The sequence below is a fragment of the Narcine bancroftii genome, chromosome 6 (assembly GCF_036971445.1).
Source record: "Narcine bancroftii isolate sNarBan1 chromosome 6, sNarBan1.hap1, whole genome shotgun sequence".
NCBI classification, from domain to species: Eukaryota; Metazoa; Chordata; class Chondrichthyes; order Torpediniformes; family Narcinidae; genus Narcine; species Narcine bancroftii.
Window position 1 is genome coordinate 127,021,662 of NC_091474.1, and position 26,466 is coordinate 127,048,127.

A 26,466-nucleotide genomic window follows, 5' to 3' on the forward strand; every position below is an offset into this window, starting at 1 on the left:
ATCACATTATCATCTAGATCACAGATATAGATGGCAATGGTCCCAATACTGATCCCTGAGGCACACTAGTCACAGGCCTCCAGTCTGAGAAGCAATCATCCACCACTACTCTCTGGCTTCTCCCATCCAGCCATTGTTGAATCAAGTTCACTACTTCACCATGAGTACCTAGTGTCTGAACATTTCCGACTAACCTCCCATGCAGGACCTTGTCAAAGGTCTTATTAAAGTCAGTGTAGACAACATCCACAGCCTTTCCTTTGTCAACTTTCCTGGTAACCTCCTCAAAAAACTCTATAAGATTGGTTAAACACAACCTTCCACACACAAATCCATGTTCACTATCCCTATTCAGTCCATGGCTATCCAAATCATTGCATATCCGATCTCTTAGATATTACGTGCTCCCAGTTCATTTTCATTTGCGTGGGACTGTTACTTTAAGAGAACAAATCAAGCTGCAAACTTTGGCTGACAGGCTGGGGACAGTGTGCACTCAAATTTGTTACTTTTGAAGAGAGAGGAAGGCCCTGGAACACAGATGCATAGACTATGTGACCAACATATTAAACAAACAGTTTGATTGGGGGCCATTTTAAGGAAGCAGCACTTGGAGAAGCATCTCTTTGTGCTGAAGTGGCCTCTTGTGGTAATAGACAATTTATCTGATTTGTCTCTGTTAGGAGAATGAGTATACCCCACCATGGCCAAAGGAATGGTCACTTTTGAAGGGGGATTAGCGTACCACACTGACCAAAAGGGAAGGTCACTTTGAATGGCTGACCCACAAAATGGTTCTGAAAGCAGTATTTGGATTGTGACCATTGTGACAGTCATTTCGGCTGACTCACGAAGGAGTTCTGGAACCAGAGGAATATTGCATTTGGATTGAGACCAGTGTGAGGGCCATTTCAGCTGACTCACGAAAGGGTTCTAGAAGCTTTGTGAAAATTACTCGCTTTGTGTCCCCTATGCAAAGCAAAAAGGATTTTTAATTGCCACTCATCTGAGAAAGATATTTCAGTGTAACCATCTTGATAAGGAATTTGAGAGTCAACAAAAGTCTGTCACCCTGGTCTCTCCCACTTATTCTGTAATTACTTCTTTGATCAATTTACTCCGTGATAACTTCTTAGATCAATTTGAGAGTGTTTGTGTCAACACTGGATTTCTAAGACTGGACTCTGAAGTGACGTAGCAGAATGTGGGCCTGAACTGTAATGTTGTGGGATATTTTTCACTCGCACGCACAGTGGGGGGGGGGGGGGGTTGAGTTTAGATAAGTTAGACAAGGTGTTTTATTATTGATAATTAATAAACTAAAATATTATTTTAAACATAACAGTGTCTTGGCTAATTTCTTTTGCTGCTCTCTGAGTCTGTAACAGAGAACACCTTCCAATAATTTACCTACTACTGATGTCAGGCTCACTGGCCTATAATTTCCAGGATTACTTTTGGAGCCTTTTTTTAAAACAACGAACAACAGGAGCTACCCTCCAATCCTCTGGCACCACACCTGTGGCTAATAGTCTAATTTTAAATATTTCTGCCAGAGCCCCTACTATTTCTACACTAATCTCCCTCAAGATCCAAGGGACTATCTTGTCAGACCTTGGGGATTTATCCAACCTTTGCTTTAAGACAGCAAGCAGTTCCTTCCATGACCTCCTGCTCATTTTCCTTACTTCCCACAACTCTGTGCCCTTTTCCTGAGTGAAAAATGATGAAAAAAAATGTTTAAGACTTCTCCCATCTCTTTTGGCTCCATACAAAGCTGACTACTCTGATCTTCAAAGGAACAAATATTGTCCCTTACTATCCTTTTGCTGTCTGAAATGGGAACCATGTATTATTTTAGCCTTCCTGATTTATTTCTTGGGGTTTTTCTTGCATTTTTTTTTTATACTCCTCAATTACCTCATTTTTTCCATGATGCTTATACCTGCTATAGACCTCTCCCTTCTTCCGAACAAGATCACCAATATTCCTTGAAAACTAAGGTTCCCTGTGCCTTCTAACTTTGCTTTTAATCCTGCCAGGAACATACAATCTCTGTACCCTCAAAATTTCACCTTTGAAGGTCCTCCACTTACCTTGCCCGAAAACAACTTACCCAAATCCACACATTCTACATCTTTCTCATTTCCTCAAAATTGGCCTTTCTCCAATTCAGAATCTCAACCCAAGGCCCAGACCTATCCTTCTCCATAATTAATTTGAAACTAATGACATTATGATCACTCAACCCAAAATGTTCCCCTACATGAACTTCTGTCACCTGTTATGTCTCATTCTCTAATAGGAGATCCAGTACTGCACACTCTCTAGTTGGTACCTCTAATTATTGATTTAGAAAACGTTCCTGAACATTTGACAAACCCCAAGCCATATTTTTACAGTAATGGGAGTCTCAGTCAATATGTGGAAAGTTGAAATCTCCTACTATCACAACCTTATGTTTCCTGCAGCTCTCTGTTATCTCTACTAATTTGCTCCTCCAATTCTCACCATTGGGTAGTTTATAATACAACCCCATGAGTGTGGTCATACCTTTCCCATTCCTCAGCTCCACCCATATAGCCTCAGCAGACGAGCCCTCTGGTCTGTCCTCCTGAACACAGCTGTGATATTTTTCCTGAAGAGCAATGCCACCCCTTCCCCATTTCATACCCCCTGTTCTATTCTGTCTAAAGCAATGGAAGACCGGAACATTGAGCTGCCAGCCCTGCCCCTCCCTACACCCAGTTTCACTAATGGTCACAATATCATAATTCCACATGCCAATCCATTCTATAAGATTGTCTGCCATTCCTACAATACTCCTTCCATTGATATATATGCATCTGAGAACATTTCCACCACATTCAATCTGTTGACTTCTAATGGTGCATGCAATTTTAACATCATCTTTCCCTTCCTCCACCTGGTCTGGTACTCTGGTTCCCCTTCCCATGCAAATCTATTTTAAACCTACCACAGTAGCACCAGCAAATGTTCCCACCAGAATACTAGTCCCCTTCCAGTTCAGATACAAAACGCCTCATCGGAACAGGTCTCACCTTCTCTGGAAGAGAGCCCGATGATCCAGAAACCTGAAGCCCTCCTTCCTGCACCATGTCTTAAGCCACATTAAGCTGCATTATTCTATTTCTAACCACATTAGCATGAGATCACTACCCTGGAGATCCTGTCCTTCGACCTAGTGCCTGACTCCCTGAACTCTTTGCAGGACCTCATCATCCTTCCTACCCATGTCATTGGTCCCAACACAGATCATGACATCTGGCTGCTCACCCTCCCTCCTAAGAATGTCATGAACTCGAACGGAGATAACTTGGACCCTGGCACCAGGGAGGAACATACCATCCAGGATACTCAATCTCTTCCACAGAACTCTTATCTGTCCCCCTAACTATGGAATCCTCCATCACTAAAGCCCACCTCTTCTCCCTTCCCTTCTAAGCCACAGGACCAGACTCTGTGCCAGAGACCTGATCGCCATGGTTTGTCCCTTGTAGGATCCCCCCACCAAATAACAGTATATGTTATTGAGGGAGACGGCCACAGGGGTGCCCTTGCACTGCCTGCCTGTTCCCTTTCCCTCTCCTGTCACCCACCTGCACTCCTCCTGCCTCCTAGGTGTGATAATGTCCCTGTTACTTCTGTCTATCACCCCCTCTTCCTTCTGAATAATTCTGAGTTCATCCAACTCCAGCTCAAATTCCTTAACTCGGCTCGTCAGGAGCTGCAGCTGGATGCACTTCTCACAGATGACTTAGTCAGTGATACTGTTGGCTTCCCTGACAACCCACATTTTGCAAGAGCATTCCCCTCCCTTGGCTGCCATTCTCACTATCCGGGACTATATGAACAAAATATATATCTAAAAAACTTGCCCTGACCTGTACCTTCCTTCTGAATCCTTTTTATTCCACAAATAGGGTGGCCCTTTCTGACTATTATTCCTCGCCTCTTACCTGTTTTCACTGAAGCCTGTTGAGCCAAAGCTTTACCACTCTGACTCAGCCCACTCTGACGATGACCCCCTCCCTCCTATGATTTCAACTGTTAAACTTGATTGCCCAATCAACTGCTATCTGCTGAGTCTTTCCTTTTTCAACCCCTTTGTCTTCAACTGTTGAACTCGACCCACACATGCCGAATGTTTCCAGCATCTTTTTAGTCAAAGGTGGTGCTCCCTCCCTCCCACAGTATGCCCTTACCAGTCTTAGTTTCTTGCAACTATTATTCAATCTGGAGGAGTACTGATTCATATACTAAAGAAAGTGCACTTTTTGTTTGACCTAATGTCATTACACTACATGGGATCTAATGCTAATTCTGCAGATCTCCAGTGCCACTCCCTCCTACCTGTACAATTCTGTGCCACCACTTCTGATAGATTTGATTGATGTTTGTGAGAAATCTACATGGAACAATTATGCCATGTTTACATCCACTAAATAATAATTTGTATTTACAGTAAAATCCCCATTATCTGGCATTCAATCAACCAGAATCTCAAACGGGCAAAAGAGGGAATAAATAAATAAATATTCAGATACACAAGACTGGGTGGATGGACCCCATGGGCAAGTGCTGAGATTTCATTGGACATGCACAAATTGCCCTGCTGAACTAGCAATGCCCCTTAATTCACGCACATTCTTTTCGCTATTGCATGGAGTCATCAACATGCGAATGGTACACCTGACCCGGACACTGGCGTGGAAGTAAGTTGGGTTGTCAATGCAAGGAAGATGCGCCAAGGGTCTGACTGGGACACTTGCATGGAGGTGAGGGTTTATCAGAGCCAGGAAGGTGCGCTGAGGGCCTGAGCAGGATTCTGGCATGGAGCTGAGTCACGTTGTGCCAAGGGACTGACCGGGGTACACGGATGCTTTTAACAGGCTGCAGAATGGGAGCAGGCGTAATGGCAGTAACGGTGGTAGCAGACTGTTGTGAGTTGGAATGACTGTTGTGAGTTGAGACGAGTTGCATCAAGGGTCTAACCAAAACACCAAGATGAAGAGCCGGTCAATGCCACTCGCCATTGTGGCGACTCACCCAAAGTGTCTCTTCCTAGTAAGAGTCTTTTTCAGTATTAGGTATATTAGTCAGGCTTTATCGACAACTTGGGGGAGGGGGGGTTATTTATGACAGCGGCAGTTAGCGCAGCGACTAACACAATGCTGTTACAGTGCCAGCGATCAGGGTTCAAGTTTAAATTTTGTAAATTATGGCAATTGATTAAAGTTAATTTTACATAATCAAAGACTACAATACTGATTTTTTTTTCCAAATTACTTTACATTTTGCACTGTCTTCTGTTTTTTTTAAAAAAATAGTGTATTCTTAACGCAGGTGTATTAATTAGGCATTGTAACAGTGAGTCTCAGTCAACCGGAAAATTCACATTCCCAGCACCTTTCTGCAAAAGAAAATGATGTAAAAAATGAGTTAAATTTTCCAAGGCACCTTTCACAACCTCAGGACGTCCAAAGCACTTTACCACCACAAAGTCAATTTGCAGGCACTGCTGTGGAGAAAAAATACTAAGGTTCCATAATAGCAATAATTCAGCAATCAGAAAACCTGTTAGAATTTAGAAATGTTGACAGAGGAATAAATAACAAGGACACCAAGGGAACTTTAAGATCCCCACAAATCAAAACTACTTATCAGAAGCATGGTGCTGAGTTGACGCCCAGAGTTCTAGGCTCAGATCTCTGCTATGAGACTTGCATTTATTAATATTTGACTCAAGAGGAAAAGTTTTTTTCTCCTAGCCCAGGCTGACATATTGGCCCATGAAATAGGCCTCGTTTTAATTTTCATGTGTACCTTGCTTCTTCTATAAAGGAAATACATCACTTACCCTCAACATTTCATTCTCCAATTGCTTTTTGCGATGCAGCCTTTGCTGATGAGACTTGAGCACATTCTCCACATGTTGTTCCATGAAGAATTTGAATGCCTGCGAGGAGTAAATCTGAATTCGTGACTCTCTACGTTCCTCATCCTTTTTGTTTTTCCGCACTGGGACAGGTGATGTTGTAATCTGTTTCCTTTCCTTCTCTATAACATCAAGCCGTTCCCCATACTCAGTGACTTTATCAGGCTCATCTTCTTCTGTGTTTTGAGAAAATAACGCAGATGGCTTTGGTGCCTGCTCATCTTTGTTGGCTTTAGTTAAGGAATCATAAGGTGGTGCAGGCTGGTTCTGTTGTAGTAAGTGCTTGGGATATGGTGGAGGTGGAGGCTGATAACTTGGAGCTTCACTCAAAGTAGGACCCTCAGGGACAGGAGCAGCCTGCTGCATCCAGGGAGGGTGAGTGGGGGCAAGTGCAGTCTGTAATTCAGGTTTCTGTACACGGATGCTTTTAACAGGCTGCAGAATGGGAGCAGGCGTAATGGCAGTAACGGTGGTAGCAGACTGTTGTGAGTTGGAATGAGGCTGTCGGTTGGACAGAAGACGATTATTGAAAGAATTGGATCTTACAGGTGCATTCAAATTTTGGGGAGGGTGCCAGTTAGGTACCTCTGGAGGGCAGGCCACAGACTGGGGTTGAGCTGGAGGGGGCTGTGGCCAGGAAGATGCCATCCCAGCCCCACTGATATTATAAAAATCCATGTTCTGGCTGTTTCTGTTTGGCACCATAATAGACTGTGAAACATTCCCATTCAGGCTGCTGCTATAGGTGGAAGTAGCAGCCCCACCTGCTTGCATTTGTAAGGCACTGGGGCTTTGTCGACTGGCTTGCGAATGAGGGTAAGGAGGTGGCTGACGACTCACAGGATTCCCACCCATCACATTTTGATGAGGCACAAAGTGTCCACCCATTGATCCATCGGCTTGTGCTGATCCATTCTGATGTGCTGTTCTGTTTGCTGGGTAGTTGTATTTAGTACTGGCAGTGTTTTGCATAATAATAGGTTGCCTACCAAGTGGAATGGGACTAATACCTCGCTGACCTTGAGCTGGTGGATTCATTATAGAGGCAGCAGACAGGTTAGATGGTGGAAACCCGTCCTGCCAGGCTCCTTGCGGCACAGGCGATATTCGTGTGATCATGTATTCCATGTTTCCAGAGAAGCGCTTTGGTTGTTGGCCCCCCTCCCAGGAGGCCGGGGGAGGAGTGGTGCCACGTGGGGGAGGAGTCTGCCCTCTTTGGGGAGGTGGTGGTGGGGTTACACTTCTCACTGGAAGTGAAGCTGGGGGATTTGTTCTCTGAGAATTCACTGCTCCCAAAGACCCTTGACCATTTCCTGGATGATTCTGGGTGTACGCAGTTATTCCAGAACTTGAAGGCAAAGGCCGCCCTATTTCTAACTGGGATATAGGGCTCTCTGCACGATATCCCATGCCCTCCATCAAAGATGGACCATGTCTCGGAGCAACCAATGATTCTTTTGAACCCTTCCAACTTGGTCTCCTATTTACTGTATGCTGAACAGAGTTGGATCCTGTTTAAAACAACAGAAAAAAAAATTATAGATAATGAAAGTAACTCCAGTAATTAAAAATGACAACTGTGGACAGTAGAATCTTGAGTGAACAAAGAGGAGGTGAAAGGACCAAGCAACATCCAGGGAGAGAACTGGACAGTTAACATTTTGGGTTGGAACCCTTTGTCAAGACAAAGGGTCCTGACCCACAACTTTGTCTATTTCTCTGCATGGATGCTGCTTGATCTGCTGAGTCCCTCCAGCAACACTTCATTGGCTTAAATACAGCAATATTATTATTCCTAATTTGGTGAGAAGATAGTCCATATTTGGCAGTCCAAATTTATTTAAAGTTAAACATGGCATTAATTGCTTCCCATACTATATTCCCTTCCTAGAGTCAGGATGAGGTAAAGCTAAAATTAAAATAGAATGAGGGTAGGATCCTTTCCTATGGTTCAAATGATGATAAATAGTCCAAAAAAAGTTCCAGGAATCAAAATAAAAAAATAGAATCCCAGTCTTATAATCTCTGGGATCCTATAGTCACATCTCACAAGCAAATGAACACAGGGATAAGATGATTAGGTTGATGAACATGTGGCTGAAGCTGAGCTACAGGAAAGAGGCTGTCCTTTCCATGGGTCATTGCTTTAAATTTTTCTCTCGCAAAATTCAGTAGTGCATTTGGTCCATAAAAAGAATCTATATATTATTTTTTTTTAAAAATCACTCACTGGAATAGAGCAGAGCTGGCACTGCAAGCATTTACAAAACCACTCCTAAAATATTCCATTTACTAGATTTCTGATGTGCATAGACAACATTTTTGGATAGGTGTACAATCTCAGCAGAGAAATTATAAATCAAAGCAAAAGTATAGAGTTCCTGGGCAAGGGAAAGGGCAAAAACTGGACTCCACAATAGTATACCAAATATGCCAGTGTATAAGATGACCCCTAGATTTCCACCTGAATTGAGCTATTCTCACTGTATAAGACTACCCCAAGCCTTACTGCCGAATAGTCCTTTACCAACCATCTCACTGACCAGTGGAGTTATGCTATCACGATATTTTAAAGGCAAATTACCCAATAAAGGTTTAAATTTTATTAGCGTATTTTAAAATAAATCACTGTCGGCTCCTTTAATAGGCCTTTTAAAGCCTATACAGAGCTGACTGCAGTTGGACTGGGTAGATGGTCCCCGTGGGAGAGCACTGAGACTTTGCTGTTAAGGCTCATATTTTATACTTGGTGCAGGGGAGTGTTGAGACTTTGCGATTAAAATTCAGATTTTATACTTGGCGTATAAGATGAACCCTGGTTTTGGGGTGACAATTTTAAAGTTCAAGTCCTACCTTATATGTCAGCATACACGGCATTATTTCTTTTGCATCTTTCTTTTTAAATTACTTGACTGGGTTAATTTAATATCAGGATATTTTAATTTTCAGACCTACTCTTTAAAAGGAATTCCATGAACTATTGTAGCGGGATGAGCGACCGCACAAGTAAACGGGTTCAATCGCCGCAATACACTGCTGGTCCAAGATGGCGCAGGCTTTCCTTCACTTTCAAGAAGAAGCCCACGCCTCGCGCCACGTGTGGACTCAGGAGCCCTCCATTTCCACATAGTGGCCCGCCTGCTGGAGAGTGACACCGTGACGCGATGATGTTACTTCTGGAAGCTGGTGGGTACATCACTGAAAGTGGGCGAGCCAGCGCAGAGACACGGCGAATTCAAACCAATAAAATTGGTCTTTGGTTCACCCTCACACTGTGTGGGCGTCTCTCTACCCTGTCGCATTGCCGCAGCAGTTGCTACCGTGGTGACCCTGATGATTCCAATGTTTTGGAACCAGCATCAATCGCACGAGAATGTAGCAACTGGCTGAATCCACAGTCGCAGGGCCTGCGACCAATGCAGTGGGCATACGTCTCCCGCTGTTCTGGGCAAGCCAGTCCAGGAATTAGTTACAGCTGGCTGAGTCACAGTTCCATGTCAGGGGAATTGTTTCAGAGGACACCAAGTTCTGCATGTCATCAGTACCCTGGACACCACCACAACTGCCAAAGTAAGCTCCTTCATAGAAAATCACCAATGGAGCACAAGTACGAGTAGTTCCAACGTTTCCTCCTCAACACCCTAGAGCTCAGACAGCACGAGCGGGCCATTAGAATCCTCAACATGCACGAGATGGTGGCCCTGGCAGAAGGGCATATACTGTTTCCTGTTCGAGGCCCTACTCCTCTTGAAACTACCAGAACACGTATCCTCAGCAGTTTCAGACATGGATTTCAGTACCCCTGCACCTCGTAGCCAAGGAGGGAGACAAGCTGTTCCACACACAACTGCAGAGCTCCCTTCACATGCAACCAGTTTATGCAATCGGCGCCGCCACCCCATTCAGCCCACCAGAAACACTAGTGGTAGCTGCAGCACAGCAGCAATGTGAAGAGCATGCGGAGCAGAACAGCGAGTACTGTTTATACCACTGCTGATGGGGCAGGAATGCCCAGTGGTGCACCCCCTCCCGTGCTCATATTCCACCACCAAAACCAACAGTAATGGGAAATGGTCAGGCTGGCCACCGATAATGGCCTTATCGGTTGACACATAAAAAGGCCTTCTCTACCTCAGAGACCAGAGGAACTTCCTCTGGGACACAGAGAATAGCCTCATTCCACCCATGTACTTTGAGGCAGGACACAACACCAAAGGTCTTCTCCTGCAAGCATCCTCCATTTCCAGCTACGGGATCCACCTGGTCACCATCCACGTTGCAGTCACTGTTTTCCAGTGGGAGGGCACCATTCCAGCCGTGGGACAGGCACTACTGGGGGCGGATTTCCTCTGGGTTCACTAACTGCTGGTAGACATGATAAGATGCCAGTTAGTAAACGCCACAACTTTCCAGTCTTTCCCCTTCACCACTGGGAATCCACGCCCTGGACCAAGATGAGTATGCCACTTTACTGGCCAAATATCCAGCTTTATTGGCACCAAACTTCCATAACTCCAACACACCATATGGTGTGGAGCACCATAGAGACTGACGGCGGCCCCCCAGTGCATGCACGAGCCCAGTGCCTCCCACCAGACAAGCTCCAACAAGCCACTGTCGAGTTCGCCACCATTGAGGAGTTGAGGATTGTCCACCATTCCAACAGCCCGTGAGTCTCCTCGTTCCACATGGTGCAGAAGGGCTCCAGCGGTTGACATCCTTGTGGCGACTACCAACGTCTAAACGAGGTGTCGGACCCCGACAGGTACCCCATCCCACACGTCCAGGATTTTGCCACAAGGCTACAGGATATTCTCCAAGGTGGACCTCGTAAAGGGGTACCACCAAATCCCAGTACACCCCCAATGACGTCCAGAAGACAGCCATCATCACATCCTTCGAATTCCTAAGAATGCCTTTTGGGCTCCAAAAAGTGGCCAGACATTCTAGTGGCTAATGAACGTGGTCGGCAGGGACCTCGACTTCATCTTAGTTTATCTAGTCGACATCCTCATTGCCAGCCCAAAGGCCAGCATCCACAGAAAGCACCTCACCCGCCTGTTCAACAGACTACAGCAGTTCGGGCTAACTTCCCTAAGCCGAGCACAACCAAAGGACTACAGGAGTTCCTGGGAATGGTCAACTTCTACCATCGCTTCCTCCCAGGAGTGGCCACCCTCTTGCAGCCCCTGTTTGGCCTCGACAAACTCAGCAACAAGACGCTGCAATGAACGTCAGAGGCCACGGAGGCTTTCCATGCCACCAAGTCAGCACTGGCAAAGGCCACAGTACTAGCACACCCGTCGACAAGCACTGGCAACCCATCACCTTCTTCAGTAAGCACCTCCAAATACAGTGCATTCAACTGCAAACTGCTGGCCTTGTACCTGGCGATACGGCACTTCCACTACATGCCAGAGGGGAATGTTCAGCACCTATACAGACCACAAACCGTTGACCAACACACTGAGCAAGGTCTTGGACCCGTGGTCGGCAAGACAACAACAGCATCTCTCCTATGTATCAGAATTCACCACAGATGTCCGCCACATTGCCAGCAAGGCCAATGTAGAAGCCAATGGGCCGTCCTGGTCCGCTGTTGCTGCAACCTGCAGAGGGTTCGACGTCACCCAGCTCAAGGACCAGAGCGTATCAGACAGCCATCACTAGTCTGAAGGTCAGAGATTTCTGCGTCGCACAAGGAGAACTGACCCTGCTGTGTGACATCTCCACCAGGTCCCAAGGCAGATCCTACCTGTGACCTGGCGACGGTGGGTTTCTGACCAGATCCATGGCTTATCTCACCCCTCCACAAGGTCCACGGTCCATCTGCTCTCGGACACGTTCATGTGGCATGGGCTCTGCCAAGACGTTACCCTGTGGGCTCGAACCTACAGTGCCAGCACATCTAGGTGCATCGGCACACCAAAGTCCCCCTCCAGACTTTTGAGCCGGCGCAACGCAGGTTTGAACATGTCCACGTTGACATAGTCTGCCCCGTCCCAGTGAGCCAAGGTATGAGGTAACTGTTCATTGCCATCGACAGATTCACCCACTGGCCAGAGGCGATACCCATGGCTGTATATGACACAGACATGCACACAGGCTTTCCTTGGCACTTGGGACGCACATTTCAGAGTCCCAACTCACATCACATCGGACAGAGGAGCCCAGTTCACCTTCTCCCTTTGGTCCAACCTGGCGAATTTCTGTGGCAGCTAGGTCCACGATACGAGAGCCTACCATCTCCAAGCAAACGGACTGGTTGAACGGTTCCACCATCACGTGAAGGCGGTGTTGAAAGTTTGACTGACCGGGCCAAACTAGATGGACGAACTCCTGTGGGTACTGCTCGGGATCTGCACAGCACTGGAGGACCTGCCAACATCGTCCGCAGAGATGGTGTGCGGCACTCCGCTTTCCGTCCCAGGGGACCTAGATTTCAATCCCCTGGCCCACAGACCAGTGTGATAGACGATTTGCACAGGCTGAGAGAGCGAGCGGACAACCCCCTGGCACTGTCTAGACACAGCTTGCCACCCAGCCACATTCCAGTGGATCTACAGTCCACCCACTAAGTTTTCGTACACAGAAAACAGCAAGAGACCCCCCTACAGTGCCCATATGAAGCCCCCTTCAAGGTACTGCAGCTGACAGGTCAGATGCACAGTTAACCACCTCAAAGTTGCACCCTTGGACTCAGTCTGACCTGCCAGCCCCAGACCCCCGGGTCAAACACACAGGTAGACTGCCCAAAGACTAAGTCAGACCACTCAGAGCAGCAGAATTTTGGGGGAGGTAGTGTAGCAGGCTGAGTGAGTGAATGAGCTGAATCACCGCAACACATGGCTAGCCCAAGATGGTGCAGGCTTCCCTTCAATGCTGAGAAGGAGCCCCACACCTAGCGCCACATGTGGTCTAAAGAGCCCTCCACTTCTGGAGGCCGGCGGGTACATAACCAGAAGTGAGCGGGCCAGCACAGAGACGCGACAAATTCAAACCAATAAAGTCAGTCTTTGGTTCACCCTCGCTCTGTGGACATCTCTTTTCTTGGTAGCACTGCCATAGCAGTTGCTACACATTATTCCTAAGTGATGGGCTGAGAACATGTAGACTCCAGATTCAGAATAAAAAAAATAATCCATAGCTTTTTGCCTTTAAAATTGTTATGGAGACATTCAGCACAGAAAACAGGTTCTTCAGCCACTGAATTCAAGGCACCCATCAACCACAATTACACTAATTCAACGTCAACTCCAATTTTTTTTTTGTTCTTCCTACATCCTCATTCCCACATTCTACCTGTCACCTACATCCTCGAACAAATTATCTACCAAACTGTAGGAATGTGGGTGGAAACCATAGTACACAGAGAAACCCCACATGATCAAAAGAACAATAAGCAATTTCCACCCAGTCACCATGAGGTCAGGATTGAACCTTCATTTCTGGCACTACGAAGTACATGTAATACACGTGCAGTTCAAGCATAGGAGCATCTTAAATATGTTAATTGACTAAAATATGCCAATAGCTGCTGTGCAGCATTATTCAGAACTGATGCCAAACTGAGCAACTGACAAGATGTTCAAAGCCACAATGATCTGTAAAAATAGTCGTAGCCAAACAAAGGCAAAGTTAGTTCAGTAGCTTGCTACATTAAATAAAATGATGCTGTTAGAAAATAAATTTGGGAGAATATATTAAATATCCCAATAATAAAGTCTCGTTGGCACAATGCCTTTACAACAGCAGCGAAACGGACCAGGGTTTGAATCCCACGCCGTCTGTAAGGAGTTTGTACGTTCTCCCCATGTCTTCGTGGGTTTTCCCTGGGGGCTCTGGTTTCCTCCCACCTTTCAAAACTGATCAGGGGTGTAGGTTAATTGAGTGGCAGAGACTTGTGGGCCGAAATAGCCTGTTACCGTGCTGTATGTCTAAATTTAATTTTTTTTTTTTTTAAAGTCAAATTTTAGCAAGCCATAACCAAAGCAACCATTTGAAGTGACCTAGAAACTGGATATGTACGAATGGATTATGTTTCTGCAACTGAAACCGACAACTAAGTGTGAAAACAAGAAAAAAAGACAATATCTTAGCAATTAGGTAGTCATTTTACCGAGGCATACCTGATGACTTCATGCTAGCATTCACTGGTCTTGCAGCTGCAGTGACCATCTGCTCTCGCCTGGTATCCTGACAACTCATCTTACTGATGTATTCAATTGCAGCTTCTATACTGCGACTGTTGGTCTGCTTGAGTGCTCGCACAACCATGTCCTACAAATGATCAAATGCAGATTCTAAGGAACACACTTCCATCTTAAAGCATCATCATATTTTTGAAAAGCACTAATTTTGAAATGGCTCAAATCATTTTAACATTTAATACATTTGGTAACTGGTTTCACAGATGAAGGAAATAAGTGTGAACTTAAAAAAATTTACATTACATACAGTTTGGCCTTTCACCCAAGGCATAATTTTTCTTCCCATTTATAAATGAAATTTACCCTTCCCATCTTTTTGAATAAAAAAATCTCACAGTATCTGAATGACTGCAACTTAATACATTTTGCTACAAAATGAAACTATCAGAATATCACACACTGCCTTATCAACTCTATTAAGGCCATACATATTCCCCTACCTTTAACATCAATAATCCCACCCACCCAGTTTATCCCGATAGGTTTATTGTTGATATCATTTGCCTACCCTGACACCATTTCAAGTAATAATCACTCTTTAAAGATATGCTTCTTGAGGTCAGCCTGGAACTTTTACATAATTTCTGTGTCCTCTTAGCTTTGAAATATCATTCAAAATTATCCTTCTCTTCACTCATTATGGTAAACAACTGACATGGTACATGTACAAACAGTACGTCAAAATATTTCACACAAGATGAAGTTTTGTTTCTCAGAATCAATTGTTTATACTCAAATATGTCCCTTCTGCTTTATGAACAGCAGTATCGAATCAAAATTGGGATGAGTCAAGTTTATGTTCATCCCTTCCCTCTTGTACGGGAGACATCTGCCCCAGAAGATTTCCTAATGGTCCAAGAACTTCCTTCCTGCACCAGTTCCTAGATCATGCATTCATCTACCTTATTCACCCATTTCCAACCCTCACAACTATGTGGCACCAGGAGTAATTTAATGATTACAATCCTTGATGTCCTGCTTTTTAACATCTGCCTAACTCACAAAATTCACTCTAGAATCTCATCTTTTCTACCTACAGTATGTTATAGTGCTCAGGGAGATAGGAATTTAAGGGTTAAAAATGGAGCTGAGATGAAAGAAGTGGCAGCTGGTACAGACTTAACTGGTCTAATGGCTACCTTCCATGCTGTTGACATTTGATCATCTCTGTTCACAAAAGTGGTTTTATGGGGTGATTTTGTGAAATATGGGTCTTAGGAAAGTAAACTAAAATACTTAACTCTCTTTTGCCTTTATCAGGAGTTTGCAATACTTCTCTAAATCAATTTGAACCTCATACAGAAACCTATGAAAGGCCGTTGTCTCCTGTTGGTGAAGTAGGGTTCTTTATATTAGGGAGCGCAAGTGGTTTCATGTTTGGAAACTGATAATACTCCACAGCAAAAATTGCACTCAAAGTATTAACAGGCATTCCAAGGAGACATTAACAAGGATTATGCTGAGGTTGATCATTTAATTGGAATTATTAAGCCTGTTGCTCAATTTATTTCATCTGTAGATCTGATTCATATTATTTTATGTCTGACTACAAATGATGTACTGTACTATTTCTTTCATCTCCCACTGTGAAAGCCTTGTATAAAATAGTTTATTAAATAAATACAATCTGTCTGTTACAATAGAACATCCTGAATATGTGTTTAACCAGGATTGACAATGAAATCAGCCAATATTCTGTCCACTTTCTACAGGAGCATCATGCTGGTTGCATCACAGAGTGTATGGTTGCTGTGGAGAATCATATCAGAGATCAATCCACAGGACCACAAAAGCAGCAGAGAGGATCTCTGAGGTCTCCCTTACCCCCATCAATGTGATTTACTGGAATTGTTGTTTAAAGAGGGCTCAAAATCAGGGAGGGCCCCTACCTGCCCGTATGCAGCATCTTCCAGCTTACTCCCATCAGGAAAAAGATACAGAAGTATTGGAGCCAGACCACCCAGGCTGAGGAACAGCTTCTTCCCATGGGCAGTGATACTGTAGAATGACTGTTGAACTGCTCGGGCAACTCTCTATGACTCTACTATTTATTATAATATTTATTTTAATACATGTATATATGCATTGTGTAATTGTATTGTTTGCCTGTATGTATGTCTGTACTGTGGACCGGAGAACACTGTGTAATCGAGTTGTACAATCAGATGATAAGCTTGAACATCTGAATGGATTGGTCTTTGTGGTAATGCCATTTTGTTCTATCAGTATGCATACAACTGGCTAGATTATTTTATGTTTTCAACTTTTCAAAGGATTTAGGTTCAATTTTGATTTTCTTTTCACAGCTTCTGGAATAAAGGAAAGTAACTGAATGAATTGATTTATTCACAAGGTGCTAGAATTTATTATTTTTTAGCATTGGGGAAAATGAAGTGATTATGACCATTCAAATCTGTGGGGAAATTTCCTAGAGCTTCTAAGGAGGGTTGAAACTAGTTATGGGGATGGTTCCCAAAGTGGCAGTGTGGCAGATGAGAAAGATGAGGCCAAAATAGAAGAAAGTCCATTAGGGAGGCTGGCAGTGGCAGGACAGAGAGCAAATAAGGTCTGATAGATTAGGCTGTATTTATTTTAATGCATGGTCAGGCAGGTAAGGTAGATGAACTCAGGTCATGATAGACACATGGAACTGAGATACTATAGCTATTACAGAAGCATGATTAAAGGTTGGGCAAGACTGGCAGTGTAATTTTCTGAGGTGCAGATACTACAGACATAATGAAGGTAGAGCCAAGAGAGGAAGGGAGTTTTTTTTTTGACCAGGGAGAACATCATGGTAGTACTTAGGATATCCCTGGCAATCATCCAGTGAGGGCAAGATAAGACGAGAATGATTATTTTGATAGGACTGTGCTTTAGCCCCTCTCCCCCCCCCCCCCCCAAAGGCAGCAGGAATTAATGGAGCAGATATATAGATTGCAGACAGCTGTAGGAATTATAGGGTTGTAATAGTACATGTTTTTCACTTCCTTGTTGCCATATTGCTCAGGAATTGTATGGGGCAAAATTTATAACGTGCATCCAGGAAAGTTCTCTCAAGAAAGGTGCTACTAGAGAGAGGGCAACACTTGACCTCCTATTGGGAAGTAGCTGATGGGTCAGTGTAGAAACACTTTGGGGCCACTCACCCTAATTCTATTAGCTAGAAAATAGTTATGGAAAATAAAAGGTGCACAAGTTAAAATTCTGAATTGAGATAATTTGGATGGCATTAGACATCAAGTTGATTGGGAGAGACTGTTAGCAGGAAACGGGATGGCTGGCAATTGTGTGGCTTTTAAAAGTGAGACAGGGAGAGCTCAGGAATACCATGTTTCACTTAGAACAAAGAGCAGGGTTAGCAGTGTGAGGGAACCCTGGTTGATAAAGGATAATGATGCTCTGGTCAGGAAAAAGGAGGCATCTGTCAGGTATAAGCAACTGCAATGAAATGAAATTTTTGAGGTACAAAATGGATATAGAAGTATACTTAAGACAGAAATTAGGAGAAATAAAAGCTACGAGATAGCTTTGGTAGTTAAGGTAAAGCAGAATCCCAAGAAATTGTACAAGTACAGTAAAACCCCAGGTATCTGGCACCTATGGGGATTGATAGATGCCAGATTTAATTGAATTAAATGAATATTTTGAATAAGTGGCCAAGAGTACTCACGAGTGCAGGGCTGTACTGTCAAAATGACATTAGCATAGCCTTTGACAAGGTCCTGCATAGAAGGATCATTTGTAAGGTTAGATCACAGTGAACTAGAAAACTGGATACAAAATTGGTTTGGTGGTAGGATAATGAACTGTTTGAGTAACTCAGTATATAAGGCAGCATCCATGGCTACAAATGATCTGTCATTTTCTTTCAGATGGGGACTCCGAGACTAAAAAAGGGATGATATTACATATATGAAGGGGGTATGAAGAGGCTGAGGAGGGGCCATGAGGTGATAGAGCATTAAATGTGAGAGAGGTGCAAAGGCAGCTAGAGAGACCAATGGAAAGGGGATGGGAAAAACTACAGAGAAAAGTAAGAACGGGAGTACATTAAGTTTTACCTGGAGAATAAGAAGCTAAAGTATCTAAAGCATGAAGTATATAAAATCCTGATGGCATAAAGCCAATGGCGACAGTTTTTATTCCAGGGTTTGGGAGTCCAAAACTAAAAGATGTAAGTTTAAGGTGTGAGGGGAAAGATTAAAACAGAACTGTGAAGCAAATCCATGCATCTATGATAGTGTGAATTAGTCAAATTAGGTGAAGTAGTAGTTAAGAAGTCTGGATTTAGTAACAAAGGAAAAGTTTTTTAAAAAATGCAACTTTTAAATGGCTAGAAAAAAATGTGCTAAGTATGGAAATTAACCTAAACAGTTTAAAATGGATTTTGTCCTAACCAGAGAAATTAATTGCAAATCCATCCACACCTTCTCAACAACAGGGCAAATTCAAGATGCTATCTTAAAAACAAATAATCCCAGAAAATCAACAGGAAGATCCACAATTGATGGCATTGCAACAAATCCTTTCAAATTAATGGACCATTTACACATTAACACATGCATTGTTACCATACTTTTACTCCTTTAATTTGCTGTATATTGCCACCTTAAAATATAAAATTGATAATCCATAATTACAATCATTTGCAAAACTTCAGAATTAAATCCTCTTACCTCATCAAACCCGGCAGTCACCAAGTCTTGCAACATATGCTTGTCCACATCAGCAGATCCACGAACTGATGAACTGTACTCGTTTGAAAACGGCAGCAAAGAATTTCGGATCTCCTGCAAGGCTTTTTGGTGAGTCACAAATTTAAGAGCATTCCGTCCTTGTTGCCTTGTATCTTCTGCACTCAATTTCATCATACTTTGATCAGTGCTTCCAGTATCTCCCGATGGTTTGGGTAAATGTCTGAGACTCTCTCGGATTTCCTGCAACATCTGCCGGCTACTCCCAGAAAAGCTGCTGGCAGGGAATGTTTTTGGTCTCATTTGCTTATGTCCATCAAGCTTATCCCCCCTCTTCATGAACGCTTCAGATAAAACCAACCAGTCTTGACTCATTTACGTTAGCTGAAATATCAGCAAGTTACAGAAGGTCGACTTCTATGTTAGAAATCCAAGAATTTTAGTTACAACTGTTGTTCTGCTCATCTATGTATTGTTAAAATCCAGTAATCTGGAACCAAAAAAAGTTGAATCACATGATGAAAACAAACTCTAATAAAAGATTCACCACACAACAGTACCTACTTGAATTTTTGGGTCAATAAGAAATGTGCAAAGATCATTTCCATCACCACTGATAAATAAAAATTGATTTCAAAATGCCAATAAATTCTTAATTCTCGTTAAGTTTATGGACTTTGGAAATATGCCACTATTTTAAATGCTGGGTAGTGGGAGTTGAAGTGCAGTTATTTCCACACACGTGCATTTTCCCAAAGAAGCAATTGTACCACAACCAATAAGAAACTTGTTTTGCATATGTAATCCAAAGTCTAAGGTCAATCAAGCCTATTTCTTCTCTCCAGGATTCAATTTAATAATGGACTGCATGGTTCAGAACTAAACTAGTGAACCAGCAAAGAAAAACAAACCATTAAAATGCTGCAAATCATGAGTTATCTAGCAAAGTAAGATTGGGTCAATGGAATTGAAACTTGATTTTGCAAACAGCAATTGATGACTGTAAATTGAAGATTGATATTTGTCAACCATTTATATTAAGGGATGAAAGACAGGGACAACTACATGGAGTTAGATCAAAGTTCAGCTATGAATGTTTGACATTTCGAACAGCCTTTTCTGTCCCATCCACAAGTATTTTCCAGCCTGATTTAAACACACCAGCCAGCATTGGGGGGGGGGGGGGGGGGGGGAATTTAGATAATGAAATTTAACATCTTCATTTAGTATCAGTAATTGTGATCATGAAATCATTAAAATGTTGTAAAAATCCATTTTGTTGACGAGGGAAGAAAATCTGGGCCATGCAACTTCAGACACAGCAGCTGTTTGACACTTTAAGAGCTTGAGCAACTTAAGGTAGTGTAGCAAATTACTCAGTTCAATGGAAATTATGAATTGGCAATAAAGATCAACTCTGCCAGTGAAGCCTGCAGAGAGTAAATAAAGGATTTTATTTAGGAAATCATTTGCACCACATTTTGTCCAGCACATGATCAGCTCCATCACTGGTTGAGAAGGTAAACCTTATTTTATCAGGTTCACTCAAGCTACGTTACAAATACAATGGCATCTCCCTTACAAGCACATTGACATGGAATAAAGTTTCCCCATTATGTTTCACATTACACAGTTCACTTCTTTCTCACAGTCATTAATTTTTTTCTCATTCAGGATAGCTAAGGTCTTGTAGTTGAGATTTCCACTTCCAACATGTAGCAAGGTGTGTATTGATGCCCAACTGCTAATTCTAGTCATCGTAAGAAATAGAAATTAAAGTGAAGAAAATGTAAAAGTTTTTATGTAACAAACCACTGTTTCAATTCTGGAGTGTAAAAAAAACCCTCACACAACTGCTTACTTGAGAAGTTTATTGAAAAAATTTGGAAAACAAGATCCAAAAGGTTTAAGACTAACATTACAACATTGAACAGTCAACTCAATTTTAGTACCGAAGAACTTCAGTTACACATTCAGTAGGGCTGCTAAGATTGTTTAAGTGAAGGAGAGATGGAATTGAAAGTGCAGAATTATGGAAGGTTTCAGAGAATGAGAAGAAACGACTTTCCATTGAGAAGTCAAACACAGGATTCTGTTGGCACCTTGATGAAGGGCTCAAGCCCAAAACGTTGGCTACATAAAGGCACTGTTTGTCCTGCTGAGTTTCTCCAGCATTTGTGTGTTTTATCATAAAGAGAACATAAACTAAGATAAGGGCCAAAATTCAGTGGTAGGGATGAAATTACACTATTTTATCTGGAATGTACTGCATCAAAGGGTAGCGGAAGTACGTCTCAACAGCAACTTTAGAAAAAGGGCTGGATAAATCCCTGAAAATAAAATGCGTGGAAAGAGGAGTGGAACTCATGAGAAAACTCTTTCAGACAATGGGCCAAATGGCTTCTCTTTATACTCGGATTCCGTGATTCAATACTGAAGTGCGAGGCAGCACTCGGTGGATAGTTGGAAGGGGGCAAAGGCAACCCTTCACACTGCTACCTGAGGAGTACTGTCCCCCTGGGCCCTAAGCCAGTGAGCCGGCGGTATTGTGCACGCCCAGGCCTGCAACCTCAGCGGGCTCCAGTCCCTTCCTGCCCCAGATCATCACCCAGCCCCCTCGGCCATTTTGGGCCTCGCTTCTTCTTACCAACTCATCGTACCGCACGCCTCCAACGCTCGATCGGCGCGGATACGCACCTCCCTGGGCCAAGGAAAAGGCTGCGAGAGCCTTTCTCAGACTCCTCCTCTACTTGTGCCGACGCTCTCCTTCTACTTACTCTCTCCACAATGGCTGCTTCGTTTCTCTCTGCAACGATCGTGCCTCTCGCGAGATCACGGTGCAGACCGGGGATTCGTCAGGCTCGTCATACGATTCCTGCAAATGTTCAGTTTTGGAGCCCCCTGGAGGCCGGGAGGAGTTACTCCTTGAGCCAGTCACCTCCAAACTTCACTCGTAAGTAGCACTGTTGTCTCTATTTATCAAGATTGCATACTTGATTAAGGGCATGCTTAAATATGGACCGGTTAAACAGGAAAGTCTGCAGACGCTGTGATTGCAGTGCAATACACAAAAGAAAGTAAAGGAAGATAACCTGAGGACAAGAATAAACTCCAGAGGGTTGTTAACTCGGCCTGGGACATCAAGGCACCAGACTTCACTCCATCGAGCACATCTATATAGGCGGTGTCTTAAAAAAGCAGCCTCTATTCTCAGAGACTCCCACCACCCAGGCTGTGCCCTCTTCACTAAAGAAAAGCACTCAGATTCTCAAGGACAGCTCAGATTCCTGAATAATCAATGATCCAAAGACACTGCCTTACTTTTCGCGCACTATTATTGATATTTTATTTTTTAAAGTAATGTTGTCAGATGGTTATATTATGTATGTTTGCGCTGTGATGTTGCCACAAAAACACCAAATTTCATGGTAATAAATCCTGATTCTGATCCTTTTAGACAGGAGCAGTATCAAAGGCAAAGTATCACAGCGATGCCCTTGGCCGCAGGTAAGGTGTCGGAGAATGGCAAATTAATTCACATTGTTTAAAAAAAAAGGTAATAGAGGGAATGCTGGAAATTATAGACCAGTGAGCAGTGGCAGGCAAGCTATTGGAGAGAATTATTAAGGATAAGATATACAAGCATTTAGAGAAGTACAGTCTGCTCAGGGATAGTCAGCATGTCTTTGTGATGGGAAGGTCGTGCCTCACAAGCCTAATTAAATTTTTGAGGATGATGCACCATTAATTACCACAAAAAACTCAGGTCGTGAAACAAATAGGCTTTTAATTGACTATAGACTGGAACAGCAACCAACCTCATCGACTGATCATGGCAGGAAGAGTGGGGAGCATGCAAAGCGGTAATGGGTAGAATCAGTCTCAGGAGGTGTGTCAAGCGGCAATAGCTAATCATAGTATAACAGTGGTTTACCACATTCACCCCTCCTCTTTAAGAAGTCCTGCAGGTGAGAGAAAAACAAAGCAAATATATGCACATATACATATTTTACAGGTGGTCTGTCGAGGGACTTCTCTGTCACAAAGAATGATGTCATGGTTGGGGCACCACCGTGGTGCCAAGGGCAGCTTGTGTGATTTGTCTGTCATTACCGGTTACAATTCACCGGGGTGGGTGGGGGGGAAGGACAGGGACAGATGAAGGATGGAGGGAGTGTGGTGCATCATAGTTGCCTGGAGTGTAGTGTGGTCAGCAGCACATTCAAGGACCCCAAGATGGCAGTGGTGGGAGTGTCTATTGGTGGTCAATCACAGTCGGAGGGGAACCCGATGGTACCAAATTCTGGATGGCAACTGTGTCTTTGCACCCATCAGGGAAGGCCATGTAAGCATATTGAGGGTTTGCATGGATGATGCAGACCCTCTCGACCAGTGGGTCAGTCTTAGATTGCCTGGTGTGCTTCTGAGGCAGGACTGGTCCCAGGCAGTTCAGCCAGGCAGGTAGCATAGTCCCTGATGTAGACTTCCTAGGGACATATTGTTAGTGGCTGTACATAAGAGTGACTGTACAGAGTGGAGTACATCTGGGAGGACCTCTTGCCAGTGGAAGATGGGAAGGCCCTGTGACCTCACTGCCAGAACAATGATTTTCCAGAGCATGGCATTCTCCCATTCCACCTGCCCATTCCCTCTGGGGTTGTAGCTGGTGGTCCTGCTCACGGCGATGCCCTTGGCCAGCAGGTATTGCCACAGCTCATCACTTATGAATGAGGTACCCCAGTCACTGTGGATGAAGCAGGGGTACCCAAAGAGCATGAAAACATTGTGGAGGGCCTTAATGACCGTAGTCGTGGTCATGTTCAGGCAGGAGATGGCAAAAGGGAAGCAAGAATATTCATCGACGACGGTGAGGAAGTAGAAGCTCTGGTTTGAGGAAGGGTCGAGACCCCTTGAAGTTGATGCTCAGGCACTCGAAGGGGTGTGTAGCTTTGATCAGGTGTGCCTTGTCCAGGTGGTAGAAGTGTGGTTTACACTCAGCACAGACCTGGCAGTTTTTGGTCATTGTTCTGACTTCCTCAATGGAGTATGGTAGATTCTGGGCTTTAATGAAATGGACCTATTCACTCCGGAGTGGCAGAGGTTGTTGTGGAGGGTATGCAATCTGTCCATTTGGACACAGGCACGTCCCATGGGATAGGGCGTCCGAGGGCTCGTTACATTTTCAAGGCCAGTATAGGATATCACAATTATAGGTGGACAGTTCGATTCTTCACCTGAGGATTTTATCATTCTTGATTTCTCCCCTCTGCTTATTATTGAACATGAAGGTGACCACCCGCTGGTCCGTGAAGAGGGTGAAGCATTTGCCATGAGGTAGTGTCTCCAGTGTTGTAGTGCCTACATGATGGCCTGGGCCTCCTTTTCAAATGAGTGGTGGATTTCAGGGCCTTGTAGGGTGTCTGAGAAGGTAATGACTCTAAAGTTGGCACTGGAAATTAGAGAGTACTTGGAGGCATGACCAACTGGAATTCTATGAAGTAAGAAGCAGGCAAGATAAAAGAGATGGAGTGAACGCTATTCATTTGGATTTTCAGAAAACCTTTGACGAGCTGCCACAGGAGGCTACTTAACAAGATAAGAGCCTATGGTATAACAGGAAACATACTAGGATGGGTAGAGCATTCGCTGATTGGCAGGAAGCAAAGAGTTAGAATACAGGGATCTATGCTGGTTGGCTACCAGATGCTAGTAGTGTTTCACAGGAGTCAGTGGTTCGGGCCACTTTTGCTGTATTCAGATTATAGAATGAATGGCTTTGAGGTAGTTTGCAGATTGTATGAAGATAGGTGGAAGATCAGGTTGTGTTGAGGAAATGGAGACTGCAGAATGACTTAGATTAGGAGAACGGGCAGAGAAGTGGTAAATGAAATACAATGTCAGAAAGTGTATGATCATGCACTTTGGTAGAGAAAAACAAAATGAGCAGATTATTTTCTAAATGGGGATAAAATTTAAAATACCCAGATGCAAAGGGACCTGGGAGATCTGTGCAGGACAGCCTGAAGGTAAACTAGCATGTTGAGTCGATGGTGAAGAAGGCAAGTGCAATGCCAGCATTCATTCAGAATGTGATGTTGAGGCTTTTACAAGGCACTAGTGAGATCTCAGTTGGAGAATTGTGAGCAGTTTTGGGCTTTTCTTTTAAGAAAGAAAAAAAGAGGGTTCAGAGGCAGTTCATAAGGATGATTCCAGGAATGAAAGCTGGTACTCGTTGGAATTTAGGAGAATGGGGGAGGGGGGGAAGGAATCTCAGTGAAACATTTCAAATATTGAAAGGCATGGACAGAGTAGGTATAGAAAGTTTGTTTCCCATAAGAGAGCACAACTTCAGAATTTAAGGGCATCTGCCTGGAACAGAGATGCAAAGGAATTTCTTTAGCCAAATTGTATTTGTTGTCACAGGTGGTTGTAGAGGCCAGGTCATTGGGTGTATCTAAGGCAGAGATTGATAGGTTCTTGATTAGCCAGGAAATCAAAGGCTATGGGGAGAAGGCTGGGTGTGGGAAAATGGATGATTATATGGCAGTGCAGACTTGATGAGCTGAATAGCCTATTTCTGCTCCTTTGTCTTACGGCCTTAATTTTCTATGCCCCATTCATTTTTACACCCCACACCTAAGTTGGTCTGGGCCAAAACATCCATTTTAAAAATTCCATCCTTGCAATCATAGCTTCACTTTTTTTCTGATTTCTCGCCTCTGCCAAACTGGAACCCAACAAGGTTTCCCTGCCATCCCTGCTCTCCCTGTGCATCATCACTTTCCTTGCTTGCCATTGGTCCAACACAACAGCCATCATAGCATCAAATACTGGATCTTTGTAAACCTTGTATGCTCACTTACACTTCTCTCCTATGAACTTTGTTAATCTGCTCATGCAAACTGGAGACTTATTTCAGTGTAAAAGAAATTGACTTGAATTTAGAGATGCACTGGGACTTTTCACCATATTAAAGATGCTGCCCGATTATATCTAGAATTGAGCCTAAAAGTGTCACTCTGATTTAAAGGCTATCACCATACCCTTAGGATGAGACAGAGAAAATGTTATAACAGATATAATGGACAACTCAGCAGATCCCTGCTTTTTATATTCATCATCATTCAATATCAAAGACTTCTCAACTCAACTGGTTGGTGTAGCGATTAACACAATGCCAGCGATTGGGACCTGATCTGGGTTCAAATCCTGCGCTGGAAGGAATTTGTACGTTTTCCCTGTGTCTGCATGAGTTTTCTCTGGTTTCCACCCACCATTCTAAACGTACTGGGGAGTAGGTTAATGGGGTGTAAAATGGGCTGCATGGACTGGTAGGGCCGAATTGCCTGTTACCGTGCTGTGAGGAGCAATTTAAAACAGGCATTATCTAACCTTCATGTTCAATAATAAGCAGAGGGGAGAAAATTATGTCTAATTTTAAAAACTAGTTTATTTCCACCATAAATTGTTAAAAAGGTTAAAAATATAGCACCACCCAATGTACTATGTAAGCTGATAAGAGTTTGTGACTAAAGGGCATGACATCTAATTCAATCAGATTTGATCCTTTGCACAAGGTTTTAAATTAGACACAACCATG

At 43.6% G+C, this 26,466-nt stretch overlaps 1 protein-coding gene across 3 annotated transcripts in view; it reads right to left on the reverse strand.

Annotated features, from left to right (window-relative positions):
* The window catches only part of lats1 (large tumor suppressor kinase 1), a 35,527-nt gene extending 13,793 nt beyond the window's left edge, over window positions 1–21,734 (reverse strand). Inside the window, exons 1-4 of one of the 3 annotated variants that reach the window (XM_069886016.1) lie at window positions 21,644–21,734; window positions 18,849–19,356; window positions 14,089–14,239; window positions 5,882–7,470 (exon numbers count right to left, since the gene is read on the reverse strand). In XM_069886016.1, coding sequence (XP_069742117.1) covers window positions 5,882–7,470; window positions 14,089–14,239; window positions 18,849–19,241 — 2,133 coding nt within the window. In that variant the 5' untranslated portion in view covers window positions 19,242–19,356; window positions 21,644–21,734. Of the gene's footprint in view, window positions 1–5,881; window positions 7,471–14,088; window positions 14,240–18,848; window positions 19,357–21,513 lie in introns of all 3 variants that reach the window. The other 2 variants (XM_069886014.1, XM_069886015.1) reach the window with 2 other exon arrangements.
* Window positions 21,735–26,466: the final 4,732 nt, after the last annotated feature.